We start from the raw sequence: 25,819 nt of genomic DNA on the forward strand, positions 1-25,819 counted from the left end.
AACGTATTTATAACACTGCTGGAGTAATAAGGAAAGGCCTCAAGATCCCACCAAATATTCGACGAGATTTTAGTTGTCGCCACCGGGAGGGTCGTTATTTGTTTTGTTTCATTTTGCCTACTAAATCAGCAAAAGAAATTACACTTGGAGCCCAAAAGACAAAAGATGACATCTATTGGACAAAGCGATGTACTGCATGGACGTGCTTCCAGCTAGGGCTCATAAAACGAATGTGTAAAGTACGTTATAAGACAAATATAAAATATTTATTATAAAAGAAGGAAAACCAACATGTGCAGACAAACGAGTGAGCAAAGCATTCAAGCACGAGTTGAAGCCTCGGGTGTTACAACAAACTATTTGAGACATCTTCAAGGAAGTTTTGAAAGTGGTTAAGCATATAAAAAGGTTTAAAAAAAAACAAAGAAGTGCAAAATTGCTAATAAATTAAAAGAAACGGCAGCTTTTACACCCCTATAATGCTGCAGGGAAGGGGGTGGGTCACATTTAGAAACCTCTGAACGGCTCATCTATATTATGTATTCTTCATCAAGTACCATATGAAGCGGCTGTATTATTTATTACGGCACCACCACTTCCTGCTTAGCAATGGCTGATGTTTCAATCTACACTGTTGTGTGAACTTTGTTTTCTTAAGATTGAAGTTGACTGAACACTTTCACTTGTCTCGTTTGTGGTCAGGAAATGCTTGTCGAATGCTGACAATCGCTGCGTCACACGTCTATCACGGAAAGAATGCTAAAAGAGGAGGCCTATGAACTACTAAAATATACAGTACATGCTGACAACATCTAGCATATTTTTTTTTCTGCAGAGAAGGTCAAATTGAAGACAAGTGCAAATGGTTAAATGCATGTGCCATTTGTAGCCCTGCAGTCCAACAATCAAAGTTCAAGTTTTTGAGGAAGTTGCACAAACCAACAACAGAATCCTTTTTTTTTTTTTTTTAAAACAGCCCTCTAACAATTCAACGCTACTGTTCCTCTTGGCTCCCAGATCATTTGCAACACATTGAGATGACTAGCTGGGGGCCCTTGTTGCTAGTCATAACATTGACACAGGGTCACCTTGTTAGTAGGGGGATATACCACAATGACCAGTCAAATAGACAAACAAGAACCACATAGAACCCACAGAACCTAGACATCAGTGGTGCGGATGCTGTCATCATCCAGGCTAAAGGGGAACATGGAGCCTGTGTGAGACTGAGGCTGCGAACGGTGCCTCCGACGCCCGCATGCCACGTCTCCGGATGCCGTGAGGATGCCCAATCCACTAATAGGCATACCGGGGCACGGGTTTAGGGTGGAGAGAGAGTTGGAGGAGGAGGACGTGGAGGAAGAGTTGGGGGAGGAGGAGAGTGAGGCCAATGTGGGCACGGTGCTGAAAGCGCTGTCGTTGTCGTCCGCATCCAAGATGGACGCCTCATTTGCAGGGATAGGCGTCCACGGCTGCCAGCCCGGTGCCACGGAGCACGACTTGACCAGAGTCGGCCGCTGCTCGACGACTCGGTGGCTTCGACTCGCCGAAGCGTTGTGACTCCGATAAAGAGATGAAGCTCTTTTAAATGAAAATCCCTGTCACGGACAAACGACATAAGAATCCCATCACTAAGGCTCGTGGAAGCTTTCGATTGTCACTGGAGAACAAAAAGCACAGACGCTTCACCAAGGTTGAGGCAGATTACGGCAATGAGTGGCCTTCAAGCCAAACCGACACAAACCACTGTGCTGCTGACAGCTATCCATCCATCCATCCATCCATTTTCTGAACCGCTTAATCCCCGCGGGGGTCGCAGGCGTGCTGGAGCCTATCCCAGCCGTCATCGGGCAGTAGGCGGGGGACACCCTGAACCGGTTGCCAGCCAATCGCAGGGCACACAGAGACAAACAACCATTTGCACTCGCACTCACACCTAGGGACAATTTGGAGTCTTCAATCGGCCTACCAAGCATGTTTTTGGGATGTGGGAGGAAACCGGAGTGCCCGGAGAAAACCCACGCGGGCCCGGGGAGAACATGCAAACTCCACACAGGGAGGGCCGGAGGTGGAATCGAACCCGCACCCTCCTAACTGTGAGGCGGACGTGCTACCCAGTGCGGCAGCTAGTCGGGTGTAATTTGAATTCTACAAAGATCTTATTACAAATGTCAGAGAACAGATGGAATATCTTCCCATCATAGAAACACTTGATTACATCTGTAGACAAGAGATTGCACACAAGCATACATATAATCAAAGCCATAAATGTGTGTGGGGGGAGGAAAGGGGGAGGAAAAAAAAAAAACTACTCGGAAGCGGCAAATTGTGGAAAGATGGCGTTACCTTGCTAGGGCCTCTGAAATCCTGAATCTTCATCTCAATGTCCCTGATCCAACCATGCATATCCTCTGGAGAGTCTGTCTATGGACAGAAAAGGCCACATGTCATGTCAATTAAAACCACATAATACAATGTCATGGAATTTTGGTTCAGATTTATTCGCAGTTTAACGCAAACAATGCTCAGATTTGGGACAAAATAAATAGTTCTTATCTGTTCTTCCATTTGACTACACATGTCTCTATTTCCAGCACAAAAACAAATGTGCTTATGCTGGCCATTTCTTTCAGCTGTCCTCCCTTGGGGAGGAATCAACAGGATGTTTTTGTTGTTATGGTAACAGATGGCTGCGGTTGCTTCACAAAAACAATCCTCGCAAGATCCTAAAAACTGAGTTTGTGCTGCACTTCAGTAGCGAAGCGTGGCAAGAAAACATCTCCAAACACCTGCCTGACTTCTGCACTAAACTACTTCTTGGTGGTCGAAACAATTTTACGGTAATTATGTGGTCCAACCAGACGTTTACCTGTATGTAGAAGGTTCGGGATCCGGTGATGATCTCAAACAGATTGTCTCTCAGCAGGAGCTCACTTATGGAAACAAATTGTTGCATGATATTATAAATGCTTCCATATTTGTCTTATTTGTATTTTGTTCTCATAAACCTTCCCAAGGGAGGGGATTTGTAGAGTTTAGTGGTTCACCAAGTAGTTAGGTCCAAAACAACTTTAGGGTCCAAGTCAATAGAAATACAAGAGTATTATTATTCCAACACGGGATGTTCAAAATGATGCCAAAAAGCTGTTCTAGTGCGTTTATGGTACAAAACACTTGACAAGATGACCGAGAGCATTATCTGGCTGAGCACATACTGCATGTGTTTATAATCTATTACAAGCACGTGAGAAGGGCGGCGAGAGAGAGCGAGTTGGACTCTGCGGTCACACTGACTCACCCCGATTTGACGAGACATTCATGAACTTTCTGAATGTCCCTGAGGGGAATGGCTCGCAGAGGCTCTTTGTCCTGATACACACACACACACACAACAGAGGTAAGCACACCAAGGATAGGTTTGCAAGAACCAGTGCATGTTTGTCCTCTTACCATCTCTGACTTGTAGTAACTGACCGCATTGTTATCGAGGGTAAAAAAGCGTCTCTTCCAGCTTTTTCTCTGAAACAAACACCACATGACATGCCAGTTCCTCATGCAGTGCCTCTATTCAAACGTAGTTAAACAAACAAAAAAAAAAGTATACTCACAACATTGCCTTGTTTGACACAGTAACCGAACCTCAGCACATCAGGCTTGATGCTCTCGTTCTGCAAGGTAATGATGGTGTCATTAAAACAACCGCGTGTTATCAGCACATGCTTTTGGACAGCGTGTGTTTGACTCATCCATAATGACACGCGGAAAGTATTTGCTGACATACAAGTTGTAGTTTTAAGGTCAGGCTATTTTACCAGGATGGGTGTGTGCACTACCACGCCTCCGTGGATCTCCGTCTTATATGCTTGCTGCTTCCCCACTCGGTAAGTGTCACTGATAACTGAGGCCACGTCGGATCTTGCAGGTGCAGCACCAGTCTTAGGAACCTAATTAGCAAATAATTGTAATGACATCACTTGGAAACATATAAACACACACAGGGAGTACATTTGATTGCAATGCATGAGTCACAACATTAGGTACACCTGTCCAATCTGCAACTGTTTGCAGTGGAGTAGAAGTTGACTAAAAATGTATTTTTTAACTTATAGGAAAACTAATTGTGTAAAAATGCAACTTAAAACATTGCTTAAATAGTTCATAAAGCTGCTGATGGTGAGTTCAACCCCAAGAATCGATTCTCTTCAGCAGTTTTCTTTTGGGCATCATAAAAAAAACTAGAATGTTTTGCTAACCTCATTTCACCAAATGAAAGAAGCAAAGCTCTCTCAGCACAACTTTTATAATTTATGATACTGTATAACTATTGGATTAGACTGAGCTTCTTTTATATCACGGTAAACAGACATTAATGGTGTTTTGCGGTAAAAAAAAAAAAATCCCCATAAATCAGAGATTAATTTAATTTTAATTAATTTAAATATTTTTAATTTAATTCATTTAATTTAAATTTTATTTTAATTAATCTAATTCAATCTCTGCAAATTAAATGGCAAAATGTGATTTATTAGTCTCGGGAGTCGAATCTAAACTCGTGCTGCGTTTGCAGATGTAGCGAGAATTGGCAGAGCAAAAGAAAAGTATTCAGTGTGGCAGTTGAAATGCTTTGCTAATAGCAGAGCTGTCAGACAAATGAACAAACTGGTTTGAGCTGAAGAGGCAACTGGCATAACCACTGTTTTCAACACGGGTAGGAATGAACAATGAAGAGCAAGCAATATGTTGTGACTGAAGTACAATAACACCAAAAACAAGCAGTTGAAACCTTATTAGCATTGGTACAAAAATCACAATAAATTCCTCAAGCCTGAAAAAGATCACTGGAGAAGCTCTTAAAGAAAAAAAAAGACTAATGTGGTACTTTGCTGTGCTTCACACTCACGGTGATCTTGCTGGCCTGGTTGAGAGCAGCGACCCAGTCCTTCATGTCTGTCGCGTCATTGGCTTGGAGGAAGTACCTTCGGGATACTGCATTGATGACTGTGGGGCAGACAAAAAAAAAATATACATCAACAGCAGTTCCATACCTCCCAGCAATTACCTCTTTATCTCAGTTTAGCACATGTATAAATAATAGTGTGCGACTGTGACTCACCAAAGCAGAACTCTGTCTTTGGCTTCTGCTTCCCAGTAGCTTCATTTACCTGACAGGAAAGTAGACCAGACTGAATGTCATTGTCACGCATGCATCATTTTGGGTTCGGAGAATACGTTTCAATGAAAGCCACACTCGGCAAAAGCAATCTATATTGTTAAATACAATTTGCATAGTGTTGTCTTTTACTCTCCATAAAATACATGCTTCTAAATAAAATGTATTAAAACTCAACCTTGCCCCTCTTTTTTTTTTTTATGAATTACAAGCACAGGATTCTTGAGCAGGGGTTCCAAAAGCTCTTCTATGGCCTGCTGTCCTATCAACTGTCAAATGTTTTGCACCCAGTAAAACAGAAGATTAGGATTGTGAAGGCAAAGCAGCACTGAATTTGAGGTTTTAACACCCTGTTCTAAAGTCACAGAAGACAAAACCACCAGTCGCCCACACAGAAAAGATAAATTCATCTAGTTTGACTCAAGTAATGCTCACTTATAAACTCAGCAGAAAAACAGGGGACATTTAATAACTACCTGACTGAAACTGTATTTCAATCTGGTCAAGAAAAATCGAACGGTTCACCATTTGCCCATCATTTTACACTTTTAAAAAGTAAAAGAAGTCATTCTGGAGTTCATATCTCTGAGTGTGACCGTCCAGAGAGAAGCTGTCAGCACAGAGGCCAGATGCGATTATCTGTGCCGAAGTCAACATCTGGAATTCGTCAGCAACTCTGCTGCATCTCAACTCTGCATGTGACCATTAGTTTCAGCTACAGATAGATCAGACTGTTTCTGATCATGGTGTACTGCACGAAGGCCATTTCTGGTTACTGACTGGCCATTTCATTAGGTATAGCAACATACTCTCGATCCAGTAGCAAACGTTCCGTCCTTACAAAAAGAATAAACACCGTCATCTGTTCATGCTTTGATCCGTAACATGCAAGAAAATAGAACGTTTGCAAACGTAACACTAAACACGCATTTGCAAATGTTTTCATGTTGATTCAACACAAAGATACTAATTCGGTAATATTTACTGTTGACAGTTTGAAATATTGCCGATTTAGTATCAGAATAGTTGTTAGTTTATTTGATAACCAATTAGTTGTCGATTAACTGTTGCACAGCAACATTTTATTTTTGTTTGTTACCACTATTGTAATGGTTATGATTCAATCGTGCAGGTCTACCTTATTTAGAGACGACTGAGCATATTTCAAATTCCCACAGTGGTGGTTTACCTTGGAGATATAGGTTAATCTCACGCAGCCAACAAAGCTTGCTCCACTGGGCAGGTTCTGAATGACAAACACACAGACACGCACGTCATGGGATCACAGTCCAAGGTTACTCGGGCTCATATTGATCATTTCCTTTTACTGTTTGTACAAGTGTGTTGCGTCATGCAGTGATGCACAAAGTACCTGAGGGTTGTCCATGTACCACAGCAAAGCATTCCCCTGAGTGTCCAGGATGAAGTAACGTCTCTGGAAACGGCAACTGTTCTCTTTCTCTTCGATATCCAGGAATCCACACACACGGTTCAGTCGGTCCATGTACGGCATGCTGCCGCTATCACATGTCACTGGATGACACACACACACACATTCAATCGAGATGCGTGTAAAGAAGAAGACTCGAGGGAGATGCATTTATAATAAAAGTAGGCCTCGGTTTCTAGCTCACACACACATGCACACACAGGAAGCGAGACAGCGAGCATCTCCCACTCAGCAGTTTTTCATGTGACGTGCTTGAGGCTGAGCGAAGCTCAGGCCCTCCACCAAAGCCAAAAATTACAGCGTGCACTCCAGATCTGCACACATTTCCACTGGCTAGACACCAGGCTGGCGCTGATGGTGGTGGTGGTGGCATGGGTGGGTGCGCATAGATGCTAAAATGTATTCATTAGGACCATGCTATGCATGTGAATCAGCGAGTTATTCATCTCCAGATGTTGGTATGTTGAAGATATTTAATAGCACGATAGCATCCAGGCAATGTCATGTGCTCACTCACGCAACCAACACACAAATACAGTTTTTAGGACTGAGTCAAATGAGTGGCAGAACTTCATTCCTTACTAATGTTGTCATCTTCTCTAAAGAAGAACTCGACTCACAAAAAAAATCTGCACAGAAAATTCCATGTGCCCCCAACTGCTTTGAACATGTTATTCTGATTAATATTGCATTTGGCTCATCTGTTTTCTGGGTTTGGTCATGTGACATTCGCAAGCTGAGCCCTAAGGCACTGTTTTGTCGTTTTCAGTCGACAGCAAGTGGCAAAATGTCCACCCCCCTGACATGGATAAAAACGGGTGGCTTTTACTAAAGAATTCATATTTCATGAAACAAAATATGAATCAGAAAACCAAAAAAAAAAAAAAAAGACTTTTATGAAAATACCATTCATTTGTGCAAAAATCGATTGTAATAAAAGAGAATAAAAGAGTGCTCCATGTCATGAGAGACAAAACATCTTACAATATCAAACTGAGCATTATTTTATTCGTTAAGACTGATCTTATAATGTAGCTTGTATCCCATTTAATTAAATTGTTAAATGTACCTTAAGTTATGGCCAATTAGTACATGAGATACACAATCAAGAATAAATGACACGCCAAAGGAATTTCAATCTGGTTAGAAGACACCAACTATCAACATTTCCACAAATAGCTTCATGAATATGCTCCTTCAATGTTTCTCAAATGACACTCAAAATATTCAAAGCCTGGGACAGAAAAACAGCCCAAAAAGGAAAATGGCAATGCAGGAGTCAGACACACAAGGACATTGGCACACATGAAACATAAATACACCCAAGATTCTAGGATCATAAAACATCTGGTTCAACCATTAAGGGGAGGAACAGGGAAGAAGTTGTGGCATTTTTGGTCAATGCGGGGAATGACACATATATTTCATCTAAACAGTGATAATAGCCACAAACATCTGTTTTATTTAAGGACTTGTTCAACCTCTCCTTAGATTTAGTGAGACTACTGACTGGAAGCACATGTGACCTCATCAAAGTCTGAGACTAATAAAAACAAAATCAGGAAGGCCCAAAGGTGATGCAATGAAAACAGAGACACGCTAAAATGCAACTCAAATCTTGTCGTGAAAAATGCAAACTATTCGCACTTCATTGAGGCTTAATTGATTAGCGCATTTATCAGCTAAAGGTAACATTTTCCTCTATCTTGTTTTTGCTCTACTCTTCTGACAAGATTTTGGCAGGGGTCTGGGAATGTTTGTCCATCTCATAAGAATATTTGAGAGGTCAAAGGTCATTGGTGTGAAACGAGAGGGTCTGTCCCAATTGAAAAGCCGCATCCACCCCAAAATACAAAGAGGGAACAGACCACCCTGTATGTACAGTGGAATCTCGCCAACCAACTTTTCTTCATCTCTCATCTACTGTAGTTACTCCTTTTGAATAGCGCCCCCTAGATTTCATACTAAGACCCCACTGAAATAGTTTGTTTCAGGTGACGTTTAGTAAATTAATAGTTACAAGTTGTTACGCGAAAAGAAGTCATATTTGAGTGAAACGGCAATTCCCCGAAACAGTTGGTAGGGCATCCGTTTGCGAATAGCACTTGACCAAACTCAGAAAACAGGTGAATCATTTTTTTATTCCCTGAGCCCTTAGGCACTGTGAGGTCATTGGCAGTTGACAGCAAGTAACAAAAACGGGTGAATTTTCCTGCTTAATCCATACTCAACAAATGCAATATTAATCATCAAGTGGTGAATACATTCATGAGGGGTGCATAATACATTTTGAAAAATTCAATTCAATGATAGGCCAGAGCACTGGAGTTCCTTCATCCATTCATTGCTTTGTGACCTTGGCACTTGGGACAGAAAATGGCCTTTCTCCAAATTGTTCCAATGTAGCTGCAACTTTAAAATAGTCCAAAATTCTTTATCTATAGCCGCAATCGACGTGCCAACTTGATTTCCCATGAACATTGGCATGAGTTGCCACTGAAGTTGCAATAAATGTGCGGCGTGCTAACAGGAACTACAAATTGAGTTGGCGCATGTATGCACAACGTGACGATGATGAAAATGATCATCATAATGATGATGATGATGATGGTGGCACTTGTGGTAATGATGATGATTAAAACTTTTAACGCCAGTACGCAGACTGTATTCAGCGACACCTGACATGCTCGTGTCGACCAATGCTAAACGCACGCATCCATGTGCGCAAACATTCGGACTAGTAATGCCAATGTATTCGTTCCACTGTGTGAACTTACCCGCCTCGCAGACTCTTGCCCCAACACAACCAGCTCCCAGGACCGCTACGAAGCACACTTGCGACGACACCAGTAGACCTACATGGCGGAAGTCAACAAGTTTTAAAAACAACTTTTTGGAGGTCCGGCGTGCACCAGAGGACCCCTGCCCGCCCTGCGTATTTGTCAGTGTGATCGATAACAGAAAAGTCTGCTTCTTAGCACCTTTTCCGGGTTGGAGGTTCGTTATTAGAATAAAACCAGCCCCGGATGTGATCCCCCGCCTCCTCCTCCTCCGCCTACTCCTTTGCCCTCCTCAATACGGGGAACTTAGCAGACACATTTCGACTAAATTGTGTGTTCTTTAACCTCGACCCTGCATTTCCACTGGATCATGTAATCGGTATAACCGCATTCTGCAGTTTTAGTTATGATGGAAGTTGACTAAGTTTGCACAATGTGCATGCTCGTTTGTTGACGCTCCCCAAGTAGGTCAAGCACAAACGCACTCGAGTGTTTCCCAACCTGCAGCCAAGTCATTTATTATACATTAGGAATAAAAAAAAAAATCTGCCAGCACTCAACTAAATACAAATCACAAATGGATAAACAAATATGTACAAAGCTTCTGCCATCTAGTGGAAGAGCATGTGCTTGTTTTGCTTGTCACTATACGTCGATGGCAAAAAAAAAAAAAAGGGTGAAAAATGTTTGTTGTAAATAATTCATTTTGGCCCAATTACACTCGTCAACTAATTTTCACTACGATTTTTAACAGCAGAGGCAAGCAAACCTTTTTACATGATTTTTGTGCAGATTCTAAATTGGCCCTGATTTGATTGTCTAGCGCATAACTTTTAAATAATAAATTAGCAAATTATTATTAATATTATTATTTATTTAGTGATATTTATGAATTAAGGGTAAAGTTCTAAATTATAATGCACAGAAAAAAATCTGTATTGTGTAAACTTTCATAGTTCAAACTTAAATACAAAAAATGAAGACACTTTGAAAGATAAATAAACATATAAAGACAATTTCGGAAACTTGCGTCAAAAATACATTAAATTTGCGTCTTGTATACTTTGAAATGTGTGTTTCAGGTTTCATCCCTAAGCACACAATGGGATGATGAAAGATTGAGTCATGAGGTTAAAATGCTCTTCAAAACACTCTCGAATTACACCTTTGATCGTTTGTACACATCTGATGCGGGCTACGTGGCGGGGTTGGACTAAGGCTCATCTTCAGCAAAGAGCTCACCGCTAAGAGGAAGTGACAGCACATCATGACCAGATTGGAGCCACAAATCCACCTCGCTGATTTCATATCCTGTCACTTCAAGTTGATGTTGCATCCTTCAAGTTTCCACAGAACCTTTCATTGTCTCTCCTGCATGTCTTTGACTGTCCACATCATTGTCCTCAGGCCTTTCTGCATCAGGAGTTGAACTGTAAATGTCACAATATGCATTATGTAGTCAAATGTGTAGAAAAGTATGGTTGTCACTATATTGTTTATTTACACAAGCTGATACAAAACAAAAACAATTAAAGCACTAAACACAGTATGACAGCAATATTATGAAAAAAAAAAAAACATCCACTTATTCATTATCAACTCAAGACTGCAGCTGGTTTGGAATTGGGTTTATGAGATGTTTTTCTTGGGTACTACTAATGCGAAGTCTGATACATTCTCCAAACTGACAATCGTCACTGTGGCGGGAACACCCTAAACTGGTCGACAGCAAAAGGCAGGGGTCGTAGACTATAACAAAAATCCAACATAATCTTATTGTGTGCTCAAAATTAAAATCCAAAGAGCCCAACAACTGTGAATGAAAACAACCTTGTGGTGGTAACAATGAACCAACTAGGCTTGAAAGGCTGTCATTAAAAATAACAACTTTTTTATTCGCCATACTCTTCAAATGCCTAACCAGCAGCTCATCCTAACATTCAAGAGGTTGTAAAAATCTCAGTGGGGCACTGCAGAAACAGCTGGGGGTTGAACTGATGGATCATATAATAAAAGAGAATTACTGTAGGCGAATACAATAAACTGTGGCGTCAGAGTGTTTACACGTAGCTAACGGCCAGACGCAGGAGCACGGCACTGAGCAGCAGGACGGGGCTGCAAGTTCGAGCTGCCGCGCCGCTGTGGTGCTGGTCTCCTTGACTGTGGCTCCTGTGCGGGCCGTTACAGTTGTCGCCATAACAACACTCCATCTTGGCTCCAGAGTTGCTGCCGTGAGCTTTGTCACAAAAAGCCTTGTAGGTGCACGACTTGAGCACTGTGTCTGTAAGAGAAGTCGCACAAAGTTCAAGATTCTCTAAAGTAGGACGCAGATGCATCATACTCACCACAGAAGCCAATCCTTACATTTCCTGTGTTTATGGGTGTTGATTACTACTGTTCAGTTACCTGATGAAATTTGACATCTAATTGGTTAAAAAAAAAGTCAAATTGCTAAAATAGTGTAAGTAACATAGGCCAGCACACTTATTCTGAAGTTCCTGGCCAAACTAGACTGACATGGCAGCACAAGCTGAAATCTGATTGGGCCCCTCGAAAAAACAAAACATACATCCATATACAGCCAAGAAAAATGCCATGGTTAAGTACGACATTCAGAACTCGGAAACTTTTCAGGTGTATGTGTGTATTGTACTGACGGGGTCCGGTGATGGTGGCGCAGGCATCAGCATACTGCGGGCAGGAGGCGGAGCCTTGTTTGTTACAGTCATCCTCGCTGGATGCTGCACATGTGTGGCATTTGAGGGCACCGCCTTTGCAGACAGAACAGGGAAGAACAACTGATTTCAAACTAAGCATGCAGTCTCACTTTGATACATGATCACAAACTGGTCGAGCATGTTTACAGATTTAAACCCTATCGAGCATTTGTGGGGCATTACGCAAAACGGCATGTTGTTCAATAAAAAGATATTATCCAAAAGTCTTGAGCTAAACTTCCAATGACAAATGTTAATTTATTTGACCTCTTAGCAAGCCCACAAAAGAACATTGGAGTATATGATCAAAACTTACTGTGGCTGGCCAGAGAGAGCACCAGCAGCAGGACAAAAGGAGCCTTCATGGCAGCAGGCAATGGGTCCAGAGAGCGAATGGATGAGACGAAGCAGCGAGAGCGACGGGGGGGGGGGGGATCTCCAAATTGGACGCTTCGGACATTGGCGAAGAAGCATTACAGTCTAATCTCTCTAATCTCAATTTATGCTGCACAGCCAAAAGACTGCACTAATTGACTTAGGTGAACAAGCTTCAACACAGTTTAGCTTTTTGTGGACCGGGGGATGGTTTTCAAAGGTGAATGTTCCGACGAACTTGAGATTCAAACGTCTATGGAGGTCATGACCAATAGAATGCAATGTCACTGGTTGGGGGGGCAATGCTGTATTGTACATACTGACAACACATGACTGCGCCAACTGTATTAGTATATTTAGGAATGCCTTAAGAAATAGCTTGACATTACAGAAAAGTGATATCTGTTATTTATTTAACCAAAAGTGCATCAGTACAATGAAAGGCTGCAAGATTTCCACACATGATTTGACATAATGGAGCAGTGTAATGAAATCAATGTGGTATATTTCCTTCCGTATACTTGTGGTGGGTTTGTGTTATTTGGGTAAAGTTCTGGTTAGTCTTTTTATTTAAATGAATCTCATTTCATGTAGTAGGTGCTTTTTGTAGATTCACATTTCTTTTTAAAAGTGTGAAAACCGTGGCATGAACTAAAACACATGGTTCGCAGATGGGAAATATGATTAGAATGGGATTGTTAAAAAAACAAAAACAGGCAGCTGGTACTTGGCCTTCCCCACCCACAGTTGTTAGAGGAATTTAATATTTGCTGTTTCAGTCCCAATGTCTGGCTGGGTGCTATTCTGATTTTTAGCATAAACATTACTTGAATGAAAAAACATCGGCAGTGTTTATATAATCTGCATGGGGAGTCATTGATTGTCTGTTTTTATTTTTTATGATTAAAAGCTGTGCAATCTTTATGCTGTAGTGAAGTTGTAGAATTTTTTTTAAGCAAAAGGGGAACAGTCCAAAGCCATTCAGGCGCTTTAGTCCACCCAAATGACTCAATCTCTCTTGTGCAACCATGGCGATCATCTGATGCCATACAATTCCATTATTTGAAGAATAACTCAAATTGCTATAAACATAAAATAAATCTTGTTCAAGTTTTTCTGAGCATACGAGTCAAAAGTGACTTCGGCCTGCCTTAAATTTGATGACGCCATGCAGGGAGAGTTGGATGACATTTACGCCGTTAAGCGGCTGGGAATTTCAGTCCAGCCACAAGCACATCGTTGTTATTGTTTGCAGGCAGGATTTCCAAAAGCACGAGGGGTCCACAAATTGCAATCGAAAACGCGTGAAAAGTCATCGGTAGCTTCAGCTCAGTGATGACTTGTCTCAGTCACCGGTGCCCATTTTGGCAATGAGCTCGTCACAGATCTTTGTGAGCTCCTCAATCTCTTCATTCTGTCGCACAAATGGGACGGAATGACAATGTACTCATTTAACAAAGAGAAAGATGGCGCTCGGGCCGGCTTACCTTCTGCTGCAGGGTTTGTTCCAGTGACTCGTTCTTCATTTGCTCCTTTCTCAGGCTGGCGTTCAGCGCCAAGCTCTCGGAGGCCGCCTTTGTGCGCACCTGAGCGATCTCCTCATTGGCCCTGAACGGGGCCGGACCACGAAAAAGAATAGCCTTCATATTTTCAGCAGCAACCTCTCAGAGTTGTTAATGGTACCTACTTGTCGAGCTTCTCCTCTGCATGGACTTTGAGTGTCTGGTATCTCTGTTCCTCCTGCTTGACTCTGGCCAGATACTCCTGAGCACATTTCTTCAGCGCCTCTTCATTCTGCAGAAGAAGCGCCCATGACACATTTGACTTTATTTTTAAACGTTCTTCCCATCTCACGCCATTTTTCATCTGCTGTGCGTGACCTGAGATCTCACAACCAATCACTGCTCACTTTCCAAAAACTGGTGAGCACAAATGACTCATTGCTATAGTCGAGAAACAAAATTCCTGAGACACAAATTTGTGGCATTGTTGAATGCTTTCTTCTGCAGGACAAACCCCCTGGATGTTTGGAGTTACAAAAATGGACAGATAGATGGAGAAACAAGAGCATTTACTTTCTTAAAGCCATCAAGGGTACTCTTCAGGTTCTCATAGCGCCGAAAAATGTCAGACAAGGAGCGTTCCACTGAGTTTAGGTCTGTCAGCGCTGCATCTTTCTCCATGGTTACAGCATGCAGAGCCTTCTGGGAGCTCAGGCTGTTCCTCTGCTCATCCTCTGAGGGACGACGGAATCATTGAGATCAGTCAATCTAGTAGCAGCTCATAAGAATGACTGTCAAGATAGTTTGGACCTACTCACCAATCATCTGAGCAATTGTCTTTTCGTACTCGGCAACAATCTTTCTGTAAAAGCACAAAACACGGTCATCGTCTGTCTGTCTGGGTTTGTCTGTCTCTGTGATCATCTTCACCTCATCTCATTGACTTCCTGTCTGCTGTCGTCATACTTCCTCTTCCATTCGTTCACTTCAGTCTCTTTAGTGATGATCTAAGAAAAGAGTCATTAGGTGTGATCAGAAATGGAACGTGATCAATTACTGTTTGTAATGTTAGAAGTTGGTACCTCCTCTCTGATGAGCGTTAGAACAGCTTCTTTCTCCTTCTCATTGATGCAGATGGAGTCCAGGACCTCACTTCCCGTTTTCTGCATGCCACTTCCTCCTGATTTGTTCTTCCACTTACTCGAGTCTTCTTTGTGCTAAGGGAGGAAGGAGAAAAAAAAAACAGTTGCTTAAAACAAGAATATGCTGTATCATGAACCGAGAGAGAAGACAGATTTCAAATGCCATTATTTGGATTCGTCAGAGAAAGGGCAACAAAAAGGAACTTGAAAAAACGACTTTTTACTAATCAACAAAACGGCTCTTTTTTTTTTTCCAAACCTTGCTCACCTCTCAGCATTTATCCCCCCCCCCCCCCGCCCCCACCCCACCACCATCATGCAGTCTCTGCCCTTCCTTGGGATTAAAAAAGGCCCAACCTAATCTCCCAGATGATAATCATAATCCAAGGAACTCAGTGGCCACCATGAGACACACGTCATTGTGCTGCAGATTTAAGGGATAAGTGGAAATGTGGCCATCTTTGTGGAATGTATTGCAGCAAAACTCTTGCATTTAAGATCATGTGACTTACTAATAAATTCTGCAATAATTAAATTATATACATTAAGTGCAGTTCTCACCAGTGTGCAGCTGTCTGGCTCTTCTGGTGTGCAAGACTCGTGGCAGATTTGGTCTGAAAGACATCATTTAATATGAGAACTAGATCCCTGCAAGTAAAAAGTATAACAAACTGTGAAAAATATTGGCATGATTTACTGGGAATAGGTTTAAACGATATTCAGCTTTCTTGAAAAGTGCTGGTTTTTGTTACTAGTCCAAACAAAGAGTTCATTTCCATGTTAACTTCTGAGAAAGTATGTTCACATGGCAAGACACGTCTTGTTTGTCTTCTCATGCAGATAAGCACAGACTGCACTGTAGAGTCACACGACTAACAGCATGTTGGTGCAACACAACATGGTAGCCCCCGTTAATCATTTACGTTGGCTGTATGTGTAACAGGAAGGACTAATGACCTTCTCCCTGGATTTGGTCGAGAGATTGCTTTGAAGTGTGTTGACTAAACTACAAGAGCTATCTGGTCTTGGGACAATAGTGACATTAATTGAGTTATGTGCCAATACAAAAGTATTGGGACAACTGCTCATTACGTCTACAGGAGGATAAATAAAAGATGGAAGAACAACTGAATGCTGATAACTGATTTCCTCACCGCTTTGGTCCTTGTCTGCTTTGACACATGTGCTACAGGCCAACTTCTCCTCATCAGTGGCATGGTCGCCTCGATCAGCCTTAAAAGTAAACAGTTAGTAATACAAAATTAATACAGCGTCCTTGCGATGATGCGACAAAACACATCCACCCTCACCTGGCCACTGAGGTTCTTTTGTGTCGGCTGCTCTGACTTCACTTTACATGAGTTACTGAACATGAACGACAAGAAAAGTAGAGTGAACATAAACAAAAAGGATGGCCCAGCAATTTCTTAGATGTTATGTGCTCGGCTGAAAATCCTCAATTGCGAGGATTAATAGTGTCAGATTTAAAAAAAACATCTCCTGAATATTATATGGAACAACAAGCCCGTCGCAAAAGCAGTTTAGTAAATAGTGTAATAAGACATTCTTCTATAATATTTTCCCAACTAACTATCCACTCGTTTAACCTGTGGAATGTCTCCCTCTTGTGGTATGGCTGTGTAGTGTATATGTCATGTCAAACTTGAACTTCTGACTTTTAAATCTTGTTTCTGCATTGGACACATACACGCACGTACATCACAAAGAATTATTAGTGATACTTTTTATGGGGAGGAAAGTTTTTGTTTAGCAGACGCACTACACAGTCAAACCACAAGAGGGAGACAATCTACATATTTAAAGGAAAACGCCAGTGTCAAGATCACTGAAACGCCACCAAAGACTTAAATCAATAATTACAAAATGTACACACCAAACGAAAAAAATATATAAAACTTTGTAAACGCATAAATCATCTTATGTGTAAATAGCTTCAGTCTTTTGGAATCCTGCAGGAGGGCATTTGGTTTGATTTCTACATGGAGCATCGAAAATTGTGCCACACAAGATAAGCAATTGCTACTTAAGACTAGACAAACATAGAGGACACTACATTAAGAACACCTACACAAGCCAAATTTCTCTCAGTAGTTACTATGACTGCATAGAAGTTCACTTGCCTGACTTGCATGTCAGCAGCATGCACTCAGTTGCCACTCAGTAATGGTGTATGACGTGGATGGTTGCCCCCTTCATTGAATGCATGTGTGTTGTGATTGACTGGTAACTATCCAGGGTGGAGTCTGCCTTTTAGAGACTCCAGGGGCCTCAGTACAAAAACTGGCTAATCTTTCAAAATACGGTACAAGGCCACTTGCAGAGCTTTATGAATGCGTACGCACACAGGATTCCATGCAAATTGTTTTTTTCATGCATTTAAATCCATATGCAATTGGCGGCACATGTTGGGAGCTACAAGCCCCTCCCACTTCATGCCCTTTATTACATATGCAAATGAGCATAAACAGGGCCTGTGATGGTAGTTCTTCACTCTGGATGATCAAAACTTCACAAAATCGAAGCGATATATGCATGTAAACCAAGTAACAAAAAATAAATTAATTAACACACGATCCTCTGGAGTCCATAATAGGCAAAACAACATCCACTCATCCAATTACAAACCCCTGCGTGTGTTAATTGCTCATGTGCGTATGTCTCAAGTGAACATCACTCTGAAAAATTACCGTTTTCACATCACTAATTCTGTCACAATAATGGGACATTTCAATGTTCTCTACTAAATGAAATACGCAATAAGGTCTCTGGATAGAAGGGATACAGGAAGTACCGTTTTATTCTCTCATTGCACGCGCAAAAAGACTATTACTGTATTAAGACAAATATAATAGAATGAATGTTATGTAACATATACTTTTATGTGCTGTGGTCCCTGCTTCACAGAAACCAATAGAACAAGCAATGAGAAGTTCGATGGATGGATATTGTTCAAGTCTAGTTCTTGATTGAGTGTGCATGTGTACCTAATGAAGTGTCCAATCAGCTGCTGAATCTAACAAACATTCAGAGCTACACAAAAAAAGCAATTACTACACACTTTGATGGGCTCAGGTTCAGTGCGCACAATAACGTGCATTGACTGTTGTTCCCTTCAGCCATCCGAGACAAAGCTGTGTTTGTGCAGCTTGAAAAATGTGAGTCACAGAGTCCAGCTGGAGGAGTCTACAGTAACTGGAAATGGGTACAATGTGAGCATTTCTATTTTTCTTACTCACGTGATAATGTCGACAGCACTTCCCTCCTGGTAGCAGGCGGGTTTTGCATTATGGGAGTTCACATTGCCATTGAGCAAGTCATGATGCGTTTGGAGGTCATGGCCTGGGTTCAAGTTTGAGTCTGGGCTCAGGTTGGAGATGACAGGCGCCTCATCGTCCACCTCTGAAGGATCCGGCGTGTTCAGCGGGGAGCGGACTGGTAGAGACGGAGGTCGTTGCGCTGGCGATGCGGCGTTTGATTGGTATGAGGGCTTCGGTGTCAAAGTCAGATTGAGGTTCTGGTTCAGACCAAAGCTGTTGTTGTTGGGTGACGAGCCAGTCAGGTTGTTTAGAGCGTCAACCTCCTCCTGGCTAAAATTCTTGTCGACAAATTGGTCTATAACAAAGAGAGAGAAAACAGTTCGAGAGCTGAGAACAATATTTAGGAAACATGTCATATTGCTATATCTAAACAATAACGCTTTTTGAGCATTATCATTTTTATAATTTTTTGGGGAATATAATTTGTTAGGTTATAGTCACTGATTAGAAAACCACAAACTTCTCCACCGACTATAATGTTTTTGTCATCCAGGCATTTCACCCTTAAGTGGTGACCCTTCCTTTTTTCTCCTGTTAGAACACTTAAAATGGCTGCAGGCTCGCTCTCGGAGAGCCTTCACATCCTGTTAACAGCAACCTAACGACCACAGCAGAACCATCTGAGTTGAGTCATATTTCTCATGTGCGGAAAACAGAATGCGAGTAAAAATATCCCCCCCCCCCTCACACCCACACAGAGAAGTGTACAGTATACACTATATTTAAGAATAAAACAACCTGTCGTGAAAGAATAACAGCATATCAGAGCAGACGGTGCCATTAATGTGCGACTTGATATGCAGCCCAGAATCAGGTCTCTCTCGGCCACGCACGCCCTTTTGAGAGGGAACAGCTGAGGAGGAGCCCCACCCAGTCAGACAGAGTTCACGGCACCAGGAGGCCTAGCAACAATGTCAACATTGGCCTTGAATGCCCTTTCTAAGCTAATTGAAGGAGGAGATGAGAAAATGAGGCACGGACAGAATCCGAACATCCATACTGACTCAGTCAGTATAAATCATCTTACTCTTAATACTCATGAACACATGTATATAGATTTTTTTTCAACATATTTAATATTATGAAAATATATTTGTATTTTGTACACTTAATATCTCCTAAGAAAAAAAAAAATTATTGATGCATGATACTCTCGACAGTTGAAGTAAACATGCAGAAACTTCTAATGGAGTCAGGGAAAAAGTGATGTCACCCTTTTACATAATCAAATGTTTATTCATTAGCTGCTCTGTAAGTAGCAATCAGACGGAGTTGCATAATCTCAAAACATTGAGGGGAATAGCAACTTTAAAAATAAAAGTGCCATTTGGATGGAACAATGAAGAGCTGTGATGCACTATAAGGGCAGCAGCTAAAGTAATTACCTGTGAGTGTGGAGTTGTCCAGTTGACTCAGCAGTTTCACCACACCTGGAGACTCTGCCTCCGGGGTCTCGTAGGTTCCTTCCGAGTCTGAACTATACAGAGAAAAAAAATATTTGCTGTGTTGGTCGTGATATAAAAAGGAACAAATGGCTTATTCATTACAGAACTGCGCAGAAACCGATAGATGATAGTTTTAGCAATGCCATTATCACAATATTTCTCATTAGTCTATTTATTAGAATGTAACTAGAAAACACAAAAGCTAAAAAAAAAAAAAAAAAAAACAGTCTTTTCTACTTTTGTTACATAAAAACAAATAAATAAACAAATATCTGGAGAATTTTCTTTTTTTTATGCAAAGTATATTAACAGTGTTAGGTCATGGCTTTCAGGGTCTTCTTGGAATACCAAGAAACAATAAAAGGGGGCATCAACTAAACAAGATGATTTCATTTCAAGGGAAGTGAGGGGGAGGTGAGGAAGTAAAGCAGAGCGTCCGAGCACACCACCTGCATCTTTTGCTCGACATTCACCCACACACTAAACACTTGCAGGCTGCCTCGACAGCGAGGCCGAATTAATTTCCTCAACAGTGGTGGAAGTGAAAGAGTTGATGTGGGAAAGTGCAAGTGTGCCCATGCATGAACGTAAGTAGTACATCAAAACACCCGCACTCTAATGAAAAACAGAACTCGGAACAGAGCTGTCAGAGCCAAAACCCAACCGCGCCCCTTCTGATACAAGCTTGCACCATCCACATCTAACCCACCAGCCTCCCTCTCACACACACACACACACACACACGCGCACGCACACACACACACACACATTCACATTGGAGTGAATCCCAGAGATGGCCCCAATGATTGCAATGTTAAATGGTTACCTAGAAACTGGAAGTGGATGGAAAAAAAAACCCTCAAGGATTGGAAACTGTGGCTCCCCCTCAACCATCCCCCAACTTTCTACAACCAAACTGATTGCCTCTCGTTTTCCTCACATAATAACAGAGGTACTAGTAGTCACATTAAGCTGAAGAGGATAAAAAAAAAAATGCAAGGAATCTACTTTTAGACCACTTGTACATTTGGACCTTGTGTGTCCACCTGTCAGGGTAACTCATTACCACCAAAGAACCAAATATTTGTAGTCCACCTGTAGCTCATCTGCCTCAATATGTACTTTATTTCATCCCAACTGCAAGTGTGAGCCTCTTACTTGTCATCGTTGTCATCTCCTGAGACCCCTGTCACTGCTGACCATGTCCATTTGGCCCACTGAACAGGAGACAACCAGGACATCTCTGCACAAGGTTGTGAGTAAACAAAAAAGCGAAAGAAAAAAAACACTGCTGCTGTTACTTCCTCTGGGGTTCCTCTTTCTCCTCGATTAGTTTGTCTTCCTCTTTCAAACAAGCAGGCTTCTAAAAATAAACTGCCGTTGACGCTTTCTCCACAATGTACCACTTCCTTTGAGTTCTGCCCATCGCCTGCAGAAAAAAAAGGTGTCTTTCCTCGTCGCAGCTGCCGTTTCAGTCGTCTGCTTTTGCTCTCCGATGCAGATTAGTGGAGCATCAGTGGTCACTCCTCCCCTCCCTGCCTTCCCTCCTCTCACTGGGAGGAACGATCAGCTGGTCAAACAGACGCAGCTTGCAGCATGGTTGCATGACTTCCTCAGGAGTCAGCCTCTCCCTTCCTTGTGGAGCCTCCTCCCCTCCTTGTGAAGGACGAGAGGCAAAGCTTACTGTTTTATGAGGCCACGAGACGACCGACTCAAGTTACTTCGAAACAGACGACCAAACAGGATGCAAAAGACGTAAAATCTAAATTTATGAGACTTTAGTGTGCCTATGTGGCTGCTTACATCTTTTATGCGATAGCATACCACTGCACTCACAAGCTACCATGAAACAAGTTCTATTTTTTATTTATCTGGCCTCAAGGAAATGAGGCAGTGTGTGGGAGTGTTAAAGAAAAAAATGAGGCCTTTCATTGCATGAAAACAGTAAGTGTAATGTAGCCGGAAAAGCTTTAAAAGTAAAAAGTTTTGACTTTTTCAACAAGCAGATCAAAAGTGAAATCATAAACAGGAAAGCAATGATGATATGATGATGTCATGACATCCAGGAAGAATTTTCTGATGTCATTCCTATAGTAGGTGCTCACAATCTAAAGGGTGATTCCCCATTTCACTATTTCAGTTTAGATACTTTTTTCGTGATACTTTAGTTGTGTGGTGTGCAGAAATAGTTTTCAATGTAAAATATATGCCTTGGTGCAATAGAATTCGGGAAACAATCTGAGGACACACAATGGAGCGCTTAAGTCAAAAGCACATGAGTTCTTGCAATTTAGATTTGGGACAAAATTTGAGGGTCACAAAAATGCCACCCGCTGGCTTACATTGTTCACTCTCTGGTCGTCATGGTAGCGAAACCCATACTATCCTCAGACCACCGGTAAAATACTGCATATGCCATGCCATTGCTCATTTGTATAAGTTCACATTGTTTTCAACTATTCAAAAATAGTAAAACAATTTGCTTTAGCATTATTTGCATGGTTCACCCTGCTCTAACTTTCCCTAGTGGGTCTGTCCGAATCGCTAATGAAGTCCTTTTGTTTTTCCTTCACTGATGTGTGAACACAGCCACAGAGGATCCATTGTTCACATCGAGGGCAAACAGCCAACATGTCAATAAAGCAAACCTACATTTAACAATATCAGTGCACAACACTGATAAAAAAAATCACTCCTGCCTCCTTAATCATACGATCATGGCTGGTGGATTTTACATTATTGCATCACACTCAGCCACAAACACTTGCACACATGCACGCACACACTGAAAGTAAGCCATCTGAAACTTACTCTTAGAAAAAAAGAAGAAGAAAAAACACCAACAAAGAGAAAGGTTAAAATAGTTAATAATGTGAACAGGAACAACCATTGCATTATGTTTAACATTATAAATACGAGACAAAATATTCAAAAAGAAGATGATGAGGTAGGTTGGCACATGAAATTTTGTTGAAAACAGAAAAGGGCCTTGCTCCGTTTGTGATAGGTCTGCAAAAAATGGGATTGCATGGATTAGTATTATTTCACCTCTGGAAGTGGGCCAAATAATCAGTGACAACATCTGAGAAGAAAAATCTGTCATGAGGAGAGGGCAAAGATGACAAAATACCATCAATTTCAGATGGATGTGCTTTATTAACATAAAACACACACCATAAAGCATGAGTTGTCCTGCTTCCTCTCTCTAAACTAAAAAAAAATAAAATGCAATAAACGTAGGGAGGCGGCAGAACGGCTCTTATGTAATACCGTACGACCACAAATAGCTCACTTGGGGGGGCAGCACTCATGCGTATTCTCACTCAGTAGCGTCACAGGAACTGTGCATATACCATCCAGTATGTCACGTGTACTGTGTAATCCAGCAAGAATGCACACCCTTAATCATCCATCACACTGTGACTGACATGTGTGCTTATACTGAGCTAATAATAAAGAAGCAATCAATGACTGATAGATTAGTCATTGTGGAGATGTTATTCTGGATTAGATCATTATTTTGGTGCTCGCGTGTTTCTGTGCACAGAGAATCGGCAAATCTTTGCAAATGTCAGCCACCTATCTTCCCACCCACACAGCCCACTGAAAAGGTGGATCCAGCTTTCATCTAGCGCCACCTTCAGGTCAACCAGCTGACACGCAAACCTGCTGATGCATACGAAATACAGATGGATACTTCTCAAAAAATGGGTAAATTATGATTTGTTCTTGCTGTATTGTACACATCCAGTCCGTGGGTCTTCTCGCTTTCCGTGGAAGCAGAAATAAATTCAAGGAGGACATAAAATCAAGGCATCCACCATCAGCTATAACTGATTACTGACCGAGCACTCAATCTACTAATGCAGAAAGATTTGCTGTCTCAAGTCAGCAAAAAACAAATCTGGTAAAAAGTAACATTTAGCTAGGTTTATCTTAATAATTCCAATATTAAAGAATAACAATGACAACCCCTTAACATGGCCGTGGACAGCAGGCGTGGCTCAAGAATATGTAGCGCTGCCTCTGGTTATATGCTTACAGCCACACAAAATTAACTTTCAAGAAACCTAATTTATACTGAGGAAATTAAAAGTACCACAAGACTTATTACTTCCTGTGAAAAAAACATTTTGTGTAGTTCAGAGTCACTGTAGAATGCTGAGTGATGTCACAAACTGCTATAAAAGGTGGCTCCAGAGCAAAAAGAGCTTCAGACTACACAATTGCCAGACTGTAGTACGTCATGCACATTGTGCAGCCATGCATTGACCCGGCAAGTCAAGCAACACTTCCTGCTCTGCTGTTGTACTTGAAAGACTTTACACTTCATCTAGTAGGATTCTAAATTTAGCTCAATTAAGAATCCATTTCTAGAGGACATTTTCACAACATATTTGACAACACTAAGATGGAGAAATCCTCTACTGTAACATTGTTAAAGAGCATTACTATGAATCTTTAATTTCACTTTTATATTTCATTCATGTGTATTTCGTTTCGGTGAAATATTTTTTTTAGGCAGCGCAATTGCCCTCTCCATCACTAAATCCACACACCGAATGTGCGTCATACATGTGACAGAATCGTGAGTCGCGTTTTTATTTTTTATTTTTAGATAAAAGCACTGCTGGGATTAGCTGTGCTGCAACAAAGCAAAAGGACTCATTGTAATCGTTATGAAGGATAAAAGACAAACAGTATTGGTGCTGTTTTGACCTCAGTGCTTTAAAACCAGAGGAATCAATCACACGCATAATTAAAAAAAAAAAAAAAGTACGATTAAAAGTCAGGAATGAAGATCTAAATCGATGCATAATTCATCATTAATGGCTGCTTTTAAAAATGCTCATTGAAAAGAGAAGCAATCACAAGGTGTGTTAATGCAGAAAGCATGACCGTCAGCCCGGTTTGTTCCTCTGCTATCTTGTGACAAGCTCAAAAACATGTCATCAGATGAGACTGCACATCTGTCGACGCTCGGGTATCAACTGCATCCTTCCCGTGACTCGGCTATTCTTGAGCATCCTCATCAAGCGTACAAGACAATGAAGACTCTTACATGCTGTTCTTGCGAGGTGGATTCTTCTCGTGCTGGCTGACGGAGCCCCCCATGGCTCGTAGTATTCCCCAAAGTCTTCAATTCAGCTCTCCTCCAGTAAATCAAAACTCTTTGAGGTTCTGGTTGTCATTTCAGGTCGGTTACGTCACCACGACTTGTGCGGATGTTCCGTAAGGATCAAACATAAACACTGGTGACAGTTCCGCCTCCTCACTCCCTCACTTATCCTCATCCTCGCTCTCTATGGGCCCGATTACAGTCACACGGAAGAATAGAGGCGGGGTGCAGAAGAGGAGGGATGGAGCGTCACAAGGGGTGTCCCAAAAAGAATGCTAAAACCCTTTTGGGACTACTGGAGAAACACAAATCCCAAAGAGTGACATTAGTGACAAAAGCAGATCTATATTCAACACCTTTAGTCAAAATATTAGTCAAAGTATTTTGCAGTGAATTCAATTCACTTCACAACAAGAAGCAGTTTGGCAGAGTTAGTGAACAATTCTTCAAAAAGACCCCTCAAGATGTTTAATGCCAATCCAAATTGAAGTTAACAACAAATTAGTTGTCTTCATTAGTGCGTTATACTGCCCCTTAGTGGCCTAACCTCGCACATCAAAAGAAGCTGTTGTGGTTCTGGATTCAAAGAGAGTATGTATGGACTTGAAAGGGATGACTGACTTTGCTTTATGTCCTTTTGTGTCATTTATTAATGTAAATGCTCAGAATTGCGAATCCAAACTGCAATGAGTGAATGTATCTGGGACTTGGCATGCTTCCAAGATCTGGCACTTAGGTGATAACAGATAATAATGCTAGCTCCAACCCTGCAATCATTTTA

At 41.5% G+C, this 25,819-nt stretch overlaps 3 protein-coding genes across 4 annotated transcripts; all 3 read right to left on the bottom strand.

The window, feature by feature from the left end:
- Window positions 1–240: 240 nt before the first annotated feature.
- On the bottom strand, window positions 241–9,633 carry plekha2 (pleckstrin homology domain containing A2). Its single transcript, XM_061277704.1, has 12 exons — window positions 9,398–9,633; window positions 6,543–6,703; window positions 6,360–6,416; window positions 5,114–5,162; window positions 4,901–4,998; window positions 3,813–3,944; window positions 3,609–3,668; window positions 3,451–3,519; window positions 3,299–3,369; window positions 2,870–2,933; window positions 2,347–2,424; window positions 241–1,598 (listed from the first exon to the last, which is right to left on the bottom strand). The coding sequence occupies exons 2-12, from the start codon at window positions 6,681–6,683 to the stop codon at window positions 1,161–1,163; spliced, it is 1,257 nt and encodes a 418-aa protein (XP_061133688.1). The 5' UTR covers window positions 6,684–6,703; window positions 9,398–9,633; the 3' UTR covers window positions 241–1,160.
- Window positions 9,634–10,860: 1,227 nt separating this feature from the next.
- On the bottom strand, window positions 10,861–12,750 carry si:ch211-113d22.2 (uncharacterized). The gene is made up of 3 exons (XM_061279855.1): window positions 12,434–12,750; window positions 12,058–12,171; window positions 10,861–11,681 (listed from the first exon to the last, which is right to left on the bottom strand). Exons 1-3 carry the CDS (start codon window positions 12,480–12,482, stop codon window positions 11,461–11,463), a joined length of 384 nt encoding a protein of 127 aa, XP_061135839.1. The 5' UTR covers window positions 12,483–12,750; the 3' UTR covers window positions 10,861–11,460.
- Window positions 12,751–12,888: 138 nt separating this feature from the next.
- LOC133154826 (transforming acidic coiled-coil-containing protein 1-like) lies at window positions 12,889–25,218 on the bottom strand. 2 transcript variants are annotated; one of them, XM_061279852.1, is made up of 13 exons: window positions 24,982–25,218; window positions 19,860–19,951; window positions 18,394–18,769; window positions 16,447–16,501; window positions 16,291–16,369; window positions 15,698–15,750; window positions 15,077–15,211; window positions 14,925–15,001; window positions 14,813–14,856; window positions 14,568–14,728; window positions 14,180–14,286; window positions 13,980–14,100; window positions 12,889–13,906 (listed from the first exon to the last, which is right to left on the bottom strand). In XM_061279852.1, exons 1-13 carry the CDS (start codon window positions 25,032–25,034, stop codon window positions 13,838–13,840), a joined length of 1,422 nt encoding a protein of 473 aa, XP_061135836.1. In that variant the 5' UTR covers window positions 25,035–25,218; the 3' UTR covers window positions 12,889–13,837. The 2 variants fall into 2 exon arrangements, with proteins under 2 accessions (XP_061135836.1, XP_061135835.1); XM_061279851.1 differs by lacking the exon at window positions 24,982–25,218 and adding an exon at window positions 21,078–21,542.
- Between the last annotated feature and the right edge of the window lie 601 nt (window positions 25,219–25,819).

The sequence above is a fragment of the Syngnathus typhle genome, linkage group LG5 (genome assembly GCF_033458585.1).
Source record: "Syngnathus typhle isolate RoL2023-S1 ecotype Sweden linkage group LG5, RoL_Styp_1.0, whole genome shotgun sequence".
In the NCBI taxonomy this organism is placed as follows: Eukaryota; Metazoa; Chordata; class Actinopteri; order Syngnathiformes; family Syngnathidae; genus Syngnathus; species Syngnathus typhle.

Bases quoted from the DNA above. Each gene is read 5' to 3' on its own strand.
- plekha2 (XM_061277704.1), bottom strand. From the start codon at position 6,683: ATGCCGTACATGGACCGACTGAACCGTGTGTGTGGATTCCTGGATATC. The intron at 5,163-6,359 runs GTAAACCACCAC...CTTTCCTGTCAG, and splicing joins GATTAACCTATATCTCCAAG to GTAAATGAAGCTACTGGGAA. The intron at 3,669-3,812 runs GTAAAATAGCCT...ATTACCTTGCAG, and splicing joins TAGTGCACACACCCATCCTG to AACGAGAGCATCAAGCCTGA.
- si:ch211-113d22.2 (XM_061279855.1), bottom strand. From the start codon at position 12,482: ATGAAGGCTCCTTTTGTCCTGCTGCTGGTGCTCTCTCTGGCCAGCCAC. The intron at 12,172-12,433 runs GTAAGTTTTGAT...CTGTCTGCAAAG, and splicing joins GCTCTCTCTGGCCAGCCACA to GCGGTGCCCTCAAATGCCAC. The intron at 11,682-12,057 runs GTCAGTACAATA...CTTCTCTTACAG, and splicing joins CGCCACCATCACCGGACCCC to ACACAGTGCTCAAGTCGTGC.
- LOC133154826 (XM_061279851.1), bottom strand. From the start codon at position 21,160: ATGTCCTGGTTGTCTCCTGTTCAGTGGGCCAAATGGACATGGTCAGCA. The intron at 14,287-14,567 runs GTAAATGCTCTT...CTTCTTCTGCAG, and splicing joins CCCTTGATGGCTTTAAGAAA to AATGAAGAGGCGCTGAAGAA. The intron at 13,907-13,979 runs GTAAGCCGGCCC...TTTGTGCGACAG, and splicing joins AACAAACCCTGCAGCAGAAG to AATGAAGAGATTGAGGAGCT.